The 18495-nt window shown below is 38.9% G+C and overlaps 1 protein-coding gene across 1 annotated transcript in view; it reads right to left on the reverse strand.

The window, feature by feature from the left end:
• ATP13A4 (ATPase 13A4) overlaps window positions 1-13814 on the reverse strand; it is a gene marked incomplete at both ends in the record, with an annotated part of 134083 nt that extends 120269 nt beyond the window's left edge. The window contains one exon of the mRNA XM_082654765.1: window positions 13752-13814. Coding sequence (XP_082510891.1) covers window positions 13752-13814 — 63 coding nt within the window. The remainder of the gene's footprint in view (window positions 1-13751) is intronic.
• Between the last annotated feature and the right edge of the window lie 4681 nt (window positions 13815-18495).

The raw sequence follows: 18495 nt of genomic DNA on the forward strand, positions 1-18495 counted from the left end.
AAAGAATGAGGCCAGAAAGGAAAAGAAAAGAACAAGTCGATGTTTTCTGTAAAGTACCAGATAGAAAACATTTTCAGCTTTGTAGGCTATACAGCCTCTCTCACAACTATTCAGTTCTGCTGTTGTAGTGCAGAAGCAACCAGAGACAATCTGTAAACAAATGAAGGATGTGTTTTCCAACAAAACTTTATTTACAAAGCAATCAGTGGGCCAGATTTCACCCACAATCTGTAGTATGCAGACATCTGCCACAGAAGAACAACAGAAGCATTTAATGTTTGCACCTGTAGTGACAGTACCTACCTAATGGGGTTATTATAAATTTAAAATGAAGAAGCACATGAAAAGTGCTTATCAAAGGACATAGGTCCTAGTAAGTAGTCAATAACTAAGACTATTACAATTATTAGGCAAGAATTGTAAGCAGCTCTTTTGCCCCTTTTCTGTTTGTCCATCTCTGTTTCCCTCAGACCTTATTATGAGATCACTAGGTAACATTTAACCTAACTCCTGGCTTATGCTCTACTGAATGTACACAATGTCTTGTCTAACTTGTTGATTTCTTTCCCGGATTAAAAGGAGGAAGAATGAAGAATTAAGTAGTTAAAGAATGACTGACTCTTTACCCCCAGCATACCCCTTAGCAAATTTGCAGGTGGACTAAGCGGGCAAGATAGCATCCAAAGGAAGATCAGGAGAGGTCAGCAAATCTGCATGGAATGGAAACATGACAAAGAATCTCACCCCCTCCATTAATGGTTAACTGAGATTATTTCCCCCTTTTCCCTTTAACGCTTTTCATGGCCTAGCAGAATCTTCAGAGTTGGTTTTGGGGCATGAGTCCACCTTCTCCCCTGGTTGCCAGTCCTGATTAAAGCAACCTTTCCTTTCCAACCAACAATTGTCTCTTGAGTGTTGATTTTTCAAACGGTGAGCCGCCAAACCTGAGTTTGGTAACAGAATCAGACTGATCTAATACCTTCTGGCTCTGAACAGAAAGGTCTGAGCTCCTATTGTCAACAACCTTGGTGACACAGTAAGTGGCACTTCTGTGTTCCTCCTGGTAGATGCCCCTTTATCCCAGAATCTCTGTGGATTTCAAAGTGAGAATTACACTAAGAGAAGGTAGCTTCTTTAAATTATCATTCCAAGATTTTCTAAAGTAAATCTCAAAGAACTATGACACATGAAGAGTGACTGAAGGAACTCTTTAGATTGGAGAAGAGATACCTGGAGGGGTAGGGTTGAAGGACATACAAGAACGATTTTTAAATGCCTGACTTGTAGAACTGGAAGCTGATTTTTGACAGGTAGCCCCAAAAGGCAAAAGAAGTAAGACTAATGAATTCAGGTTAATAGAACTATATTTCAGTTCAACATAAAGTAGAATTTTTTAAATTGTCTGCTCTGTCTTACAAGGAAATGATTTATCTTATGCTGAATTTCCTTCTCTGAGGGCATTTAAGGAAAGGTTAGATGGGTGAGGTAAGGGGCAGGAGAAGGTCAGATAAACTTTGAAGAAGCTTTTGGCCTGAGACTCTGATTCTATGGAATGAATCTGAGGTGAAATGAAGTGTCGTAAACTAGGCATCTATTTCTCTCAATTCTAATCCTTATTTACCTTTCAATTTGTATGCTGTTTCATATAATTTTGGAATGTAACTGTAACTAGCTACATTCATCCATCATTCATTCATTTATTTAGTCCAAAAATATATATTGTGCACTTACTTTGTGCCAGGCATTTTTCTAAGCATTGGAGATATAGCAGTGAATAGTTGATCAATAAGCTATGAAATATTAAGTAGAAAAGTATATCTTCCTTGGGATAATAAAATATTCTACCTCTATTTGCATATCTTTTGCTATTTTCAATTGGTCAATTAATTTATATAGGAACCCTTTGTAGGCAATTATTTCAATGATGTAAAACTCAAAAATAATTTTTTTCCTGCTCTGTGATCTTGTGTAAAAGTTCAGAAAGAAGATGATTGGGCTTTTCTCCCTATAGTGTGAAAGCCCCATAATCAGGCCTTTATTAAAGAACAGATACTATAGCTGTGACCACAGGGGATAGAATTTGATACCAAAATAATAGGAATTCTATCTTTTATTTATTACTCCTAGGGTAGAAACAGCAGGGGGAAGCTACATAGAAAACTTTCCTGAAATGAAATATGAAGGCTCCCTAGTCTATTGCTATAGCCCCATTCACCTCTGCAACATGGGACTGCTGTGGTCAGAACTGATCCTTTATATGCACATGATGCCTTTTGCTTGAAAAGCCTTTAAATAAATAGAAGCTTCACAACTTTCTATTACACACTTCCTCTTCATAGTTTTCTGGGATGGAGAATGGGAAACACGGCATTTCTGAGCATCAAAATCATATCCCTTCTTGCAGTTCCACATGAGTCTAGATCTCTCCTCCTGAGAGGTGTTTTGAAAGCCAGTCTGGCTTTACAAATGCACAGACCCCCCTGAAGGGTATGATTTTAGCAACTAGGAAAGACTGTCTTTAAAAATATCCCTCTAACTTATACAAAACACAGACAAGATTTGTATGCATTTATATGCAAGGTTTATATTAATATTGTAGATATTCACTACAATATTACTAGTAGTAATAGAAAGCTACCTATGTATATAAGAATCTGGTAATCATTAAATAATATTATATAGCCATTAAATTAATGTTTAAGTATTTTTAATAATATGGGGAAAATGTGTATGTACTAATATTAAGTGAAGGGAAACAACATAAAATTATGCAGTATGATTTCAAATTTAATTGAAAAAAAGGTGAAGCACAAACCATAAGTGACTGAAATATAAATGTATAAAATAAAATACTCATGGTATTTGCCTTGGGTGATGACATCATTGTGATTCTTCTTTTACTTCTATATTGTGCATATTTTAATCATTGAATATGATTAAATGAACTTTTTTAATAACCAAAATTATTTTATTTTTTATTTTACACTGGGGCATAGTTGATTAACAATGTTGTTAGTTTCAGGTGTACAGCAAAGTGATTCAGTTATACATATACATGTACCTATTCTTTTTCAAATTCTTTTCCCATTTAGGTTATTACAAAATATTGAGCACAGTTCCGTGCGCTATACAGTAGGTCCATGCTAGTTATCTCTTTTAAATATAGCAGTGTGTACATGTCAATCCCAAACTCCCAATCTCTCTCTTCCCCTCACCCTTCCCCCGGGAACCATAAGTTCGTTCTCTACGTCTGTGAGTCTGTTTCTGTTTTGTAATAAGTAAATACGATTCAATGAACTTTTAAAATCAGAAAAACAGCAACATGGATGGACCTAGAGATTATCATACTAATTGAAGTAAGTCAAACAAAGACAAATATTATATGATATCACTCATACGTGGAATCTAAAAAATAATAAAAATGAACTTATTTACAAAACAGAAACAGAATCACGGACATAGAAAACAAACATAATTACCAAAGGGGAAAGGGAGATAAATTAGGAGTATGGGATTAACAAATACACACTACCATATATAAAATAAACAGCAAGGATTTACTGTATAGTACAGGGAACTGTATTCAATATATTGTAACAACCTATAAAGGAAAGAATTGGGGAAAAAGATATATATACAGAGAGAGAGAGAGAGCCGAATTAATTTGCTGCACAGTATTGTACAGCAATACAGTATTGTAAATCAGTATTGTAAATCAGTATTGTAAATCAGTAATACAGTATTGTAAATCAACTATACTTCAATTTAAATATTTTTTAAAATGAACATGTATTTTTAAAAGCTCTTTTCTACCTCTTCACAGATATCTAAAATACCTTCAGCAAAGCTCTATATTTTATATTCTCTGAGGCAAAAAAAATCACAGGGGTACCCAACCACTTTAAACATTATTTGTTCCGTTCAGCTAACCTATTATTTATTGACTATCAGATTGGAAATTCTGTTTGTCCGTTTGTATTTTTTTGTCTAGACCACCAAATCCCCATTTATTTCACTCCAGGTAATAGCATCCAATACCCCAATTTTCTTCTGTCAAACCACTCCCTTCACCACCCTCTGCTGATGTGCTTTATGCAGAGTTGACTCTGACCCCACCTCTAGGACCGGGCATGTGACTAAGACCATGGCATTCTCCTGTCCACACTAATAAATTTGAAAAGGGGAGATGATCCAATCAGAGCCAGTGAGAAAAGATGAGTCTGTTTTGCTCATCTATTTTACTGAGACTATTGAAAGAAAGACAAATTGTTTCTTCCACTGGCTTACTATCTGGGGATATGTAATCCTGGAGTTATCAGAAGGCTGCATGTGAAGTTTGGGACTAAAACCAGTACCGTATGACCAATTTGACACTGCTCAGTTACTTCCAAGTAGGAAATCCTCTCTGATGCAAGCAAAACTCCATTGGTGCTGGATGAAGAATGGAAGCAAAAATCCTCTACCACTTACCATCCTGAAACCAGGATTCTACAAAATCATGCTCAAGAAACTGTGATCGGAGGGGCAGGAAACTCCCATCTCAGACCACTGACAGATAGAAGACAGAGGTGGCTACCATGGAGAGGATGAACAGGAGTATTGACAAGGCACCACTCCCTGAAGCCCAAACACAAAAGGACTGGCTAGGATTACCTTCTCTGCCCCTACTAGAAGCCTAGCACTGAGTAACAAGCCAAGGAGGACACATTGGTGGAGGGACAAGAACATGAAGAGAGGCCACTTCTGTAATGCAGGCAGGCACGGATGGCTGAAAACTGAAGGGGAATCCAGGTGACCTGATTCCAGTACCTGTGCCCTTGTTCACTTTTATGCCCCAAAGATCAGAAAGCTATGACTTTTACAAAAGAGACCCAGAGGTTTTGCTTCTCACAAACTCAAAATGAGCCCTAAGTATAACATAGCTGCTAAACTAATACACACTGTGTTGGGCTTATTTTGTAGCTGTAGTAGTGGTGGTGGTAGCAGTGGTGATAGTCGTGGGTAATGATAGTAGTAGTAGAGATAGTGGTATTAGTAGGGGTGGTAGCAGTAATAGTAGCCAGGAAGCTATTGGAGTTAGAGCAGGAGATTTGGAATCAACCTGCCAAGGTTCAAGATCTGTTTTTGCTGCTTCTTAGCTTTCAGATCTGGACAGATTATATAATTTCTCAGTACTTGTTTTTGTAAAATTCAGATTAACAACTCAATTGAGTCAGGAAAGAAGAGGAAAACTCTTGTAATATTTGCATAAAATCTTCAATCTATCTTATCAGAAATATATTAAGTAACTTCAGTGTTATGTGTGAGATATAGACATGAAATAAGATGCAGTACCCGCCCCTACCAACTCGCAATCTGTTGGGGGAGAAAGATAAACACATGACTCTACTACAGAACCCAGTGAAAATTGCTATAGTAGGCATTCAAATCCACTCTAGACAAGGAAGGGACCAAGTGTGACCCAGGGGCTCCCAGATGGCTTAAAGAAGGAAGTCAGATTTGAGATGAGTTCTGATGGAGGGGCAGGGCTCTGATGGCCAGATATTAGGGTGAAGATACCACCCTGACAGAGAAAGTATATAATATATTCTGGGAAGAGCAAGAAGACCACATTTTGGTGATAAAAGAAAATGGAAAGTAAAAAATTGTCTCTTGGAATTGACTAAAGGAACGACCTGCACAGGGTGACGTGGCCTCCAAGCTGAAAGATCCTTATCATGCTTGGTGATTCCAAGCTGAAGGAGAGAAAACTTGAAGGTAAATGTATGCCATAAAATTCAACCTTATTCTTTCATTAAAAGCAAGTAGAAGGAACCACTTATCTACCCAAACTGCATTCTTGGATGCTTTTGTTTTTGACCTGGCCTCAAAAATTGACCTTTCCTCACCTTTCTTTGTACTGATCCTGAGACTGGAGTACCAGAGATTCAAAATCCTGCAGCCATGGTTCCCCCAAGAAGATTCTGGAAATGCTAAGGTGATTATAGTCTCAGCCAGAGCCCTGTGTGTGCAACCACTAAAATCAGAAAGTGTTCTGGCCTGAGGGACATAATATTTCTCTGGAAATCACCCAATACATTTGGGCCTCCTCCTGTCCTTTTTCTGAGGGGGCATCTAGGGCATAACTGTGCTCATTGTACATAAAAGTAGCCTCAGGGTGAGGACGGATTTGAGGAGGCGATGTTCTGAGCTGCCTTCCAACTCTACCCAGCTGTGGTTTCAGGCAACTCACCAAGGTTTACATGATGGGCATCTAGAAATAGCTGTAGCCCATTTAGATAGATGGTCTTACTCTGGCTAGTCTTCAAGAGGCTTTGACGTAGTCACAGAGTCTTGAAACTGGTGCCCAGGAATGAATTTCCTCTGGACATATCACCAAATCACCAATTCTTTTGAAGGCTAAGTTCCTGTGCTCTGTGTCTTCTGTGGGCCTGAGGGAGCTGTAGGGTTTAGCACGGTTAATTATTTATGAATAGATTTACTCCTTATTCCTTTATTCATTGAGTAATTCATACAGCAACTGCCATCAATTTCCATCTCCCACTTAACGTAATGTCTCCAGATATGTTCGCCTTTCCATGACTAAAAAAATCTCACAGCACTTTGAAAAAATCAAGAGTATCACTTAAATTTCTTAAGATGTTTCACAGAGATTGTATCCACCTGTTTTAAAACTTTTTAAACCATATTTTGTATATGTACTGGAGAGTACACCAAGAAACCATCTGCATTGGTCTCTGGCTCAAACCAGTAAGGTATTATTATCTCCATCTTGTAAATGAGGTGAAATCAAAGAGAGGTGACCACGATCTACTCTAATAATGGCAGAGTCAACACACAGTGCTGGTCTCCAGATTCTTAATGTTGTGTTTTTTTCGATTATGCCCTGCTGTTTTGCAACCATCAACAACTAAAGTAGTGCATCCAAAATTAAGCAAAACCAAGAGGCAGTAAATTATCGTGTTTAAAGCACAAACTTAGGCTATAGCCTTCCATTTACTTAGCCAGATGTACCTGTGCATGTCATTTAATCTCTCTGTGCCTCAGTTTCCTCATTTGTAGAAGAGAGATGCTCATCCCTCCTAGGGTTGTTGAGAGGGTTAAATAAGTTACTATATGTAAAGTTCTTAGTCCAGATCAACCGCCATATGAGTATTTGCTGTGACTATTGCCATCCCCGCTCCCAACCTGTTCCTACTTTTCCCTATGGGATTAAGTGGTAGCATCATCCTCTCCCATTGGACAAAGTAGGAACCTTAAAGACTTCCTTAATAATTACTCATCCTGCTCACCCCTTCTCTCTTATACCACAGTCTACGGATCATGAAGTCTTTTTAATTCTAATTTTTAAATATCTCTTATATCCAGTCTCCACTCAGCATCCTGAATCTCTCACCTGGACTCTTTCAAACACTCCTTCCTTGTCTTGCGTCCTCCAACCAAACTTCCTCATCCCCTGATGTAACATCCTTTGGAAAGGCAAATCCTACCATATCATTCCCTGTTTCAAATTTTTCAGTAGCTTCCCCATTGCGTCCATCAGGTTGGCATTACATCTTTCTGACCAAGTCCAACTCAACAGTCAAAGATTCTAATTTAGTAGGCCTGGAATGGGGGCCTAGGAATCTATTTTATTGTACTCCCCAACTTGATTCTGGTACGGTTTTTTCATGGACCAATGCTTGGGAATCATTGGAAAAGATAAAATGTGTACTCATTAGGATGTCTTACACAGTCCTTCAAAGGCTGGCCTTCACCTACCCCTCCAGGGAAATTAAATGTCATCTTCCCCCTTGGAGTGTTCTTTGACAGAGTTGCTACTTCTTCTGTGCTCCCACAGCTCTGTATGCATAAGTCCCACAATGATACCTATTTCAGCACACTTTCATTACATTTGCATCCCTGGTCCCCCCAATTGTAGGACAGCTTCATGAGCGTGTGGCTTGTGCAGTCACACAAGGCCCTGCTTTTGGAAGGATGCTCTGCTATAGTGATCTTGAAGTTCTTAATAATTCTTGAACCAGGGACACCTCATTTTCATTTTGCACTGGACCCCACAAATTACATACTCGGTCCTGCCGACTCTACTGTGAAATCCTTGAAAACAGAAACTGTTTGCTATTCACTCGAAACCCTCTTTGGTTAGCACAGAGGACTCCTGGCACAGAGAAAGGGTTTGGTAAATATTTGTTGAGTTTATACGTGAACAGATGAAAAGGTAGAATAAGGTATCTCACAGAAAAATAGTGTAGCATGGCTAATTAACTCTGAAGAATAAGCTTTGTTTATGCCTGAGGGAGAGAGCAGTCAATTGATAAATTCATAAGATGACTGACAATCCCCAATAAATAACATAAAATTTCCTAGGTTTCTCTTTAAATTTCTCAAACTGTTGCAGCCTTTGAGCCTTGCTACCTCCTTGTTCTTCTCAGAATGCAAAATTGCAGGTTAATGGGGCTTGCAATTGTGCCATCGGATATGCCCTGAGTGTCTGTGCCAAGAACTGTGCTAAATTCTGGGGGGGAGCGGGAAAGGGGAGAAGGAGGCCATAGAAAGGTGAAACAAGCAGGGTCCCTCTTCTCAAGAAGCCATTAAATCGTACTTTTCAAGAGTTTCAATCAAAGATGAGTTGACTTCATGGGAGTTCTGCAGCAATGAATCAAGAATAAAGACCCTAGACTTGGCCAGTGGCCCAGCTTCCTGAACATTTCAACTGACAAAATGTCTCAGTCCGAACACAATTCCTCCACTATGAGATCTGTGGGTTCACTAGTTAACATTGGCAACCAACTCGGAGGTGCTCATGGAGCATAATAAATAAGTAGCTATTGAGGTGGGGGAGGTGCTTTCGCTCCCTGGTGTTAGGGAAGAAAAGGCCAACACCAGCTATCAAAGTGAGCCAAATAATTTCAGGGGACAGATGCCCCTAGCTCACGCTGAAGGCGCAACAGGACTTCCCATGTGGCAAAGGCCACACACCACCCTGCTGCTATATTATGTGCCCGTGGCACTAACTTCTTGCTGTTCCCACAAATGACTTGGAAGTTCAAAAAGAGTTTCTCTTGCTTTTCCACATTCACTAGTTTTTAGTTACCCAGTCTACTGGTTGATATAACATCAGTGGTAGCATTCATATATTCTAGTAAAGAAAAAATGTTAAGAAACATATAGCGATGTGATCAATTTCAAATTAAGGAAATGAAAAATAATTCCGCCATAAAATATCAATTTCACATTCCAGATGAGCCAAAGTCAAAAATACTGATAATGCTCAACATGGGCAAGTATGGTAGAGAAATCAAGTATTCTCAAAAACAGACTGCCAGTCAGAGTATATTTTTGTACAACCGCAATCTTAGGGAGGGCAAGTTGGGCAATGTAGGGCAATGTATCAATCAAAATTTAAAACACACATCCCCTTTACTGCAGCAGTGCTTTTTCTAGGACTCTATCCTAAGGAAATGATCTGATAAATATTTTAAAACACATGCACAAAGTTGTCCATCACAGCCAAAAAAATTTAGAAATGACGTAAGTGAGTAAAATGAGAGATTTGCTTAGTATAGCACAGTCCATCCAAACACAATTTAAATATTAAAATGGTTATGTGGAGCTGTAAATGTCAAAAGGAAAATATGTCCCTAATATATTTTAAGTGTAATGAAAAGCCAGCTTTAAAAAAGAGTATAAATGGAATGACTCCATTTTTTGTTTAAAAAAAACTACGTATTTGTAAATAGGTGGTGCACATTCTTTTAAGAATAGATTGTGATTGACTGTCTTTTGTTTTGGCCTGGTGCATAGTGCAAATAAATGGGTGATACCCAAACACAATATTCTTATTCTATTCAGACATGTATGGGGGTAAAAAGGGAAGTCTTGAAGAAATAATATGTGCTGTGGTGTGCTGGTAGGTATTTAACAGCAAGCCTTCAGGTGGGGCAGGTAGAAGTTCTCTGTAGCACTTACCGATTTCTGTGGCATAAATACTCCCAACATTATTCATTTCAAGCTACTAATGTGACATCACTGAATGCAGAGTTGGGAAGAGATGTACAGTAACATACCATTATGTAGTATTTCCATGGTATGGATACAACAGATACAAATAATCGTGAGTATAGATAATATTAAAATGCAGTAAAATATTAGAAGGTGATGTTTTGTATATGCATTTTTTATAAGTCTGGAAGGAGAGTCACCAATCTAATAATATTGATCATGTCTGGGTGGAAAGTTCATGAATCATATTTACTTCATTCTTTAGACCTTTATATGTCATTTCAATATTTTTATAGTAAACATATGTTACCTTTATAATCAGAAAAAATTTTCAAGGTTTTTTTTTTTCTTTCTTATTTGCTAAAATCTAGGAAAGAAAGAAATCAGAGAACACAACTTTTAAAATAAGTCTGGCTGTAACAAAACACTTCCCCGAAAAGGAGTCTGATTTCATTAGAGTATAACTAAAGATAATGGTGAGTAAAATTTGAATCAATTAAATCATACCTTTATTCAGTCATGGTATAAGGAGATGAGCACTCAGTGTTTCTAAGGCCTTTCAAAATATAAATATGCAACATCTGAATACAAAGGAATTTGCGCTCCCAGCCCATCTTACACTCTCCCTCTACAAATAAGGACACTGAGTCCTATGACTGGTAGGTGTTTTCCAAAGTAAGCACTACAAAGCAGGTTATAAAGTAACTCAGCTCCTCTCCATTTATAAATGGTCTCTATAGCTTGTGAATAAAAGTATATATTCCTCACTTATCGTTATTTAATGAGAAGAGATAACCTCATGGGGGATGGGTGGGCAGGGTAGTATTCGTTCATTTGTAATTGCTGAAGCCCTCACTCCTATCTTTGCATAGACCTCAGCTTATGCTTCTCCAGAATTTTATACTTCTTCAGACAATTGCACATAGACTGTCTTAGTTGATCCTCATAAGAGCCCTGTGAGGCAGGTAAAGTAAGGAGGACAACTCCCATTTTACAGCTACAAAAACTGAGGCTAGAGCAGGCAAGTGGCTAGCCTAAAGCTAGTGAGAGCCTGCTCTCTGGTCCCATTATGGTGCTGTCTGGGAGACGGTCTCCTCTTTGAGGCCTTTCAGAGGCAGTCATCTGGGTGAACCTTCTCAGACGGTCACTTTCTCCTCTTTCCTGCCTTGTCCTCCTAACAAGTTCTTTCTTCCATTGGCTCCTACCTCATTTTGCACTTAAGGATATTACTTTCAGGTCACCTAGAGTGTCTCTTTCGTTCCTGTTTTATTAGTTTTAGAGTGGAAGATAGTCCCAGGCATCATTAGGCACGGAAATATTCTGTTCTTTATTTGACATGAGGGCTAAACCCTAGAATGCTGTTTTCTCTTGAAACTTGCAGTCATTTCTATCATCGGAGGAATGACTTCTGCAAAGGTCCAAAGAGTGTATATTAGAAAGCAAGAAACGGTAAACACTTTGGTGTGACACATTTCTAGACAATCTTGATTTGCTAAAAGGGATTAACGTTGAGGCCAAACAAGATAGACTGACTCAGGAAATACAAATCATGTACAACAAGAGATCCTGGGAAATCTAAGTGGATGAGATGGATCTAAGCTTTGTTTTATCAGGGAGGAAGTGTGTTCTCCTATTAAGAGTGCTATATCCTCTGCAAAAGCTGAAGAAGGCAACAGGAGGCTATGTTCAGGTCTACCAACTTAACCTATGTGGCGTCTCGGCTCCTGGTCTTCATGGTTGATGTAACCTTAGATGAGCAAATTCTCAGTGTATCAGTTTTCTCCTCTTTCAGGTGGGAAGCATAGCACCTGCCTCACAGGGTGTAGTGAAAACCAAGTTAGCTAGTAGGCAAGAAACTATCGGTAAACTAAAAATTTCTAAATATACGTGGCATACATTTAAGATATCCTGCTAATTTTTGAAGGTTACTGCTCTGGGAGAAGGGAATGGAGTAACGAGTTTAAAAGGGACAAAGTGTCAGACACAGCAACAGGCAGGTGGCCAGGTTTCTCCAGGCAGAGCAGGATGGAGAGCTCAAGAGTGCATACTAATTGCTGCACCTCAACCGAGACTACCGGCCAGATGACTCATCTCCAGAAAACACAGCGTCCTTTCCTTGTCAAAGGCCCTCTCCTAACTGGGCTTTCAGCTGCATGCAATACTAAGCTGACACTCTGATGCATTGACTGGGTGATGCTATTATGAAGATGAATTATTAACCACTGCTTCACTAGGATACGTAGGCTAAAGCAGGGGTAGTAGTTTCCCTTGAACTAGGAAAGCCTTGACAGAAAGTAGATGATTCTTCATGACTCTTGAATGACAAATTGTGGAAGAGAAGAAATGAGTGTGGAGGAAAAGAGTAGGTGTGTTTCCATCTGAGGATTTGAGGGAGAATTTAAAAAACCAGTAGAGAGAAGGAGACTCTGCCTTCTGGTGAAGAATATTCAAGATGAGGATCAAATTTTCAACTTAATATAGAGAATTCTCTTAATTCTCTTCATATAGAGAAAACACTCTGGAGAAATAAGGATGATATCCAACGTGGGTCAGAAGGTCATTTCTGGTGACATCTGTGTAGGGCCTAAAGGCAACTGTCATTTGGTGGTCAAACCCAAAAGAAGTAAGGAGATGGTTAAGAAAGTCACATAAACTTGGGTGACTTTGATTCCTTTATAATTTTTTCAGCTTTGATAGCAGAAGGCATCTACTCTTGAAGGTCCAAAAAAATGTTGTTGCTATAGGAACAGGTAAGCAGATTAGACTTGAAAGACCAGTTCAGAAACAAAGAATTTAATAGCCAGGGCTAAAGCAACTAACCAAGAAAACATTTTAAGTAAATATCTTTTGGGTTTGTTATTTATATATTAATTCCAGGAAGATAAAAATGTTACTGTAGAATGAGAGCTTCACATTTTAACATTTTAATTACACCATTACTGGCATAAAAGTCTACGCTCACACAATTAGCAGAACAGCCTTATTAACAGAAGTACACATTCCTAACTCTCTCTTGATTATATTGTAATTGAGAAATACAGCTTTAGTTTCAGCAAGAGCATAAGAATCATCTTTGATTTTTCCGACAGTTTCTCAGATGGGAACACATCTAAATTAAAAGAGACAGTGAACTCCAGAAATTTTTCTGAAACCAATCTGTATGTAGGGAGCTACAAGTAAAATTCTAGAAGTAAAGAGAAATGCATGTAGGCTGATAACTGTTAATATTGTATATGTTTTCCCTGTCCAACAGTCTTTGTGAACACAGATATGTGAGCAGAGAAGAAGGTCAGAACCCCAGCTCCCCTCCTACTTCGCTGTAGATTTGCTACTTCTTCCTATCAGGGAATACGCTGCTCCCAACATTAGGGATTTGCTGAAATTATTAGACGTTTTGAACAGAACTTGCTATACTGATAAGTCTCAAAAACATATCATGAAGGGGCATTGTACTTCTCTCCCTTTCAATTTTACTTCAAAACATTCTTGATAAAACGAATACAATATTTTCCATCCTAGCAAATTTCTGCTGTCAGAGGTTACATTTATGAGAAAGAAAGATTTCTTGAACATTACCTCTTCTCACATAATGCCAGAATCAAATCGCAGAGAAAAGTGTGTGTATGAGTGTGTGTATGTATGAGTGTGCGCGTGTGCGTGTGTATGAGTGTGTGTGTGTGTGTGTGCGTGTGAGTATTGGAGGCTGGGGAGTGGGAATGGAAAGAGGGGGAATGTGGCTAGAATCTTACCATCTCATTCTCTTCTCCTTCATTGAGCAAAGCTTGCTGGCCCTTCTCAAAGTGGTCCCCCATGGAAAAGTGATTCCACTCCTCCCTGACCTTCTGGAGCAGATGCGTCCAGGACGAACTGAACTTGCCCAGCCACCGCCGCTCACCAGCTGACTGAAAGACTTAATGATCCTCCAGGTTAAAACTCCCTCTGGAGCACACACCTTCTTTCAGCAAATGACAGTACTTACTTAGCAAACTGAACTCCTCCTACGAGCCACCCTCTGCTTGGAGGAATTTCTGCAGGCTCCTGGCTAACTGCATTCTCTCTGAGCAGCTGTCCCAAAGGAGGCTGCTGCTCCCATGCTGATCTTTTTGTGCCCAACATACAGGGAAAGAACTCATTGCCTGCACAGTGCCTGCCAGCAGAAGACATCTGACTGCAAATCCAGCAGGACAATGCAGAGTTGGCAGGACCTCTCCGAGGAGTGGGGAGCAGGCACAAGGACTCCCAGATTTATTCACAAGGAACTGGGGTGGGAAGGAGGCTAACAGAGCTGCAGAATTTATTTGATTAATGAAAGCCCTAATCCATCGGCTTTTAATAGGATCCTCATTCATTTTGCTTACCAAAGGTACAAATTGTGACTAATCCTCTTCAAAAGGTATTTGAAATCGCATTCCTCTGTGTGCAAAACACATTCCACTTAATGTGTATGTGGAATTGTTTACTTTTTTGAGAAACTTGCAGAAAAAAGACAAAAGTGTAACCAAGCTATTCTGTGTAGTCTCCTCTCACTAAATACTGGTGGTTAAACTCTTAAGGAGTCTAGACTCATTTTTTAATTTTTTCACACATTCATTCAAGTCACATTATTTGAGCACAGGGACTACATATATAAATCAAGTCATATTTGCCACCCTCAGACTGATGTAGAGATTCAGATATGCAAACAAGTGTGATAAAACGCGGTTAGTTATTATGAGAGCTGGAACAGACGTCTAAGATAACTGTCAGAAGTCCCAGAATGGTGGAGGGGAACACACATCCATATCCGCTCTGGGGAAAAAAAAAAAAATCCAGCTGCTTATCTGCGCTGGCCTCGCCATGTGATCATTTAACCTGCAAGAACTGGCTCTTCTCATCCAGTAATTGGAGGAATTGAATGAGGGCTTGGGGAAATGTATCGTACAGCTCTGATCAAGGGCTGTTGTTATAATTAAACTAAGCATCCAATTTAACAGCAGTCAGTGGAGCACAGTTTTTAAGGGCATGTGCTCTGAATTTGGAGGGACTGGGTTCAGATTTGGACTTTCCTAGTTATGCCACCTGGTGATAACAAGTTTCATAAGCTCTAGAAGTCTCCATCTGCTCACATGTAAAATAAAGATGATAATAGAACTTACCTCCTAAAACTGTTATATGAGGGATAGTGCCCGGGAAACAGCGTGTATTCAATAAAGGAGAGTTATACCTTCACTGTGTCCACTCCCTCTCCTTCAAGCTATGCACAAATGTTGGCACTGATATTCCCAACCTGATATGAAAAACCCTAACAAGACCAAGACTAAAGTAAGTGTGTGTGTGTGTGTGTGTGTGTGTGTGTAAAACATTGAGCAAATGGTAAAGTATAACTAAGATAAACATTAAAAAGTAACCTACTGTAATATTAATTACTATATTATACATACATGCGGTTCTCTGAATTTCTAAAACTTATCAGCACACTTAGCCACGTAAATAACCATTTTATCACAAGATCAAAATATGAGGAGTATGAGGTCTCTTTTTAGGGGGATGAAAATGTTCTGGAATTAGATAGTGGTTATGGCAGCCAAACTTTGTGAATATACTAAAACTCACTGAATTGTATACTTTTTAAAAGGGTAGATTTTATGAATGTGAATTATATCTCAATAAAAAATTATGTCTCAAAAAAAGTAACATTTTAGAGCTCTAACAAGAATCATTTAAATATTTAGCAGAGAAAATAGCGAAATAAGAAAATTTTAAACTTTATCTCAACTTATGGGGATTGAGGAATGTTCGTATGTGAAGTGGTAAAACTATACCAGTGCTAGTCGGCAAGTGAGAAAGAAGCGTTTCATTCTATTGTCTGTAACTGGTAATTCCCGCATTGTTTCCTTCTGGCTGGGTTCCTGAATAAACTTGGCAATTCCTGCACCACTGTGGGGTTAAGATGAGTGTGTAATTTATTAAGAATCTCAGGGAAAACCGCACATGAACTCACCTCATTAAACAGATCTGGTTACGCCATAACAGTATTTAAGCCAAACTTGAATAGCAGAATCAGTCCCCAGGAACGTAAAAAATGTTTATGAAAACTAGGAACCAATAGAAAATCATTTCAGCATGGTCCAGGAGAATGAGGACTTTGGAACAGTGTTTCCTCACCTCTCTCCAAAAGTTCTAATGGTAAAATGTCCAAGTGCCTCTACAGCCACACGGCTTCTGGGCAGTCTCCTTCCTCGTTCAGCACTGTGAGTCCGCAAGCATGAGTGTACCCAGAAACAGAGCTAGATTCCACGGAAAAGGAAACATTTACAGAACATGTGCATATACCAGGCACTATTCTGAGCATTTTACACACACATTCACAATCCTTACAATGGCTTCTGTAGTCAGTAGTATTATTATCCTCCCCACTTAGCAGACATGGAAACACCAGCACAGAAAATAATTAGTGAAGAGTGAGCATTTGGCCATGGCAATGCAGCTCTCCCAGTCCGTGATCCTAGTTACTAGGCTAACACGGCTACTGTAGGTTCATTTGGCATAATCAAAGTGCTGTGAGGGATGTTACATCTATATGACCAGGAGAGCCTCTTTGTGAAGGGAGCATTTGAGAAGGGCCTTGAAAACAGACAGAGAAGACTTCAGTAGGTGGAGTGCTGGGGCCTACACTGGAAGTGGGCCATAGGAAAGAGCATCTAAAGCAAGGGAGCCATCAGAAGGAGGAACACACGGGCTGGTCCAGAATAAGTCCATCACCTTTGCTGCAGCCAGGGTGTGTGTGAAGGAATAAGGGAGTGAGATATGGCAGGAAATAGAGATCAAGATCATTACACGGAAGTCTTGAATTTGAGGCCTGAGTCTGGGCTTAATACAATAAGCGATGATGTCAGTGAAGACAAACTGATATAAATGTGCATCTTTTTACGGATCAGGATGTGCTTAAATATTATACAGATCATTGCACAAGCAAGTTCTAAAGTAACCCAGTCTTTCTAAACAATATTATGTGTATATAGACGGTTTCTTTGAACCCTCTAAGTTAAATCTTCTACTTCCCTTTAGAGCATTGTTTGAAAGTTAATTATTATTTATTAAGTAAATGTTAATATTAAATAAATTTCAATAGACTTTTTTTTAGAGCACTTTTAGGTTCACACCAAAATTGAGCAGAAGGTACAGAGATTTTCCATATACTCTTTAAAAACACACATCCTTCCTACCCCATCGGCATCCCCCGCCAGAATGGTATATTTGTTAACAATTGAACCTACATTGATTGACACGTCATTTTTACTCAAAGTCCACAGTTTACATTGGAGTTCACTGTTCGTGCTGTCCATTCTGTGGGTTTCAACCACTGTAGTATCGTATAGGGCAGTTTCACTGCCCTAAAAATTCTCTCTGCTCCCCCATCCATCCCTAACTCTCCCATGACCCATGGCAGTCACTGATTCTTTTACTGTCTCCATATATTGTTGGCTTTTAGAATGTCATGTAGTTGGAGTCATACAGTATGTTGCCTTTTCAGATTGACTTCTTTCGCTTAGTAATATGCACTTAAGTTTCTCCTTGTCTTTTCCTTGTTTGATAGCTCATTTCTTTTTAGAGTTGAATAATTCTCCATTGTCTAGATGCACCACAGTTTATTTATCCATTCACCTCCTGAAAGACATCTTGGTTGCTTCCAAGTTTTGGGCACTATGAAAAAGGCTGCTATAAACATTCACGTGCAGGTTTTTGTGTGGACAAATGTTTAGGAACAACATTTAATAGTCAGGGCTAAAGCAATTAACCAAGAAAACAATTTAGGTAAATATCTTTCGGGTTTGTTATTTATAATCAACTCATTTGATTATGTCATCAGGGAATTGCAAATTAAAATAACAATGAGCAATCACTACACATGTATTAAAATGATCAAAATCTGGAACACTGACAACACCAAATACCAGCAAGGGTGTGGAGCAACAGGAATTCTCATTACTGATAAGAATGCAAAATGGTACAGTCACTTTGAAAGACAGGTTGGGAATATTTCACAAGATTAAACCTCTTACCATATGATTCAGTGATCCTTGGAATTTACCCAAAGGAGTTGAAATTCCTTGGAATTTACCCAAAGGAGTTGAAAGTTTATTATTTAAATCAGTCTCTCGTTCCCTTAATTTTGCCTGTCCAAAATTTCTATTCTACCCTATGTGTGCCTCACAGGGTGTGATACGACATGGTGAGAGTAGCAGATGTGGATTTGGTGTGGTATAAATTCGAACCTTGACATTTTGCTGAGAGAGACCATTCATTCATTTATTTAACACTTATTTAATTAACTTCAGTGTGCCAAGACTTGTACTAGATGAAGAATGTAAATTACTAAAATATACCCTGGAAGAGCTAAGTCTATTAAGAAGCAAGACAAACACCAAAATATGAATTCCAAAACACGTGCTAATCACAAAGGAGTGGCAGAGGAAGTTCAGGTAGGAAGTTAGGCCAGGAAGACTCTATGGA

The sequence above is a fragment of the Grampus griseus genome, assembly GCF_964374135.1.
Source record: "Grampus griseus genome assembly, chromosome: 5".
NCBI lineage: Eukaryota > Metazoa > Chordata > Mammalia > Artiodactyla > Delphinidae > Grampus > Grampus griseus.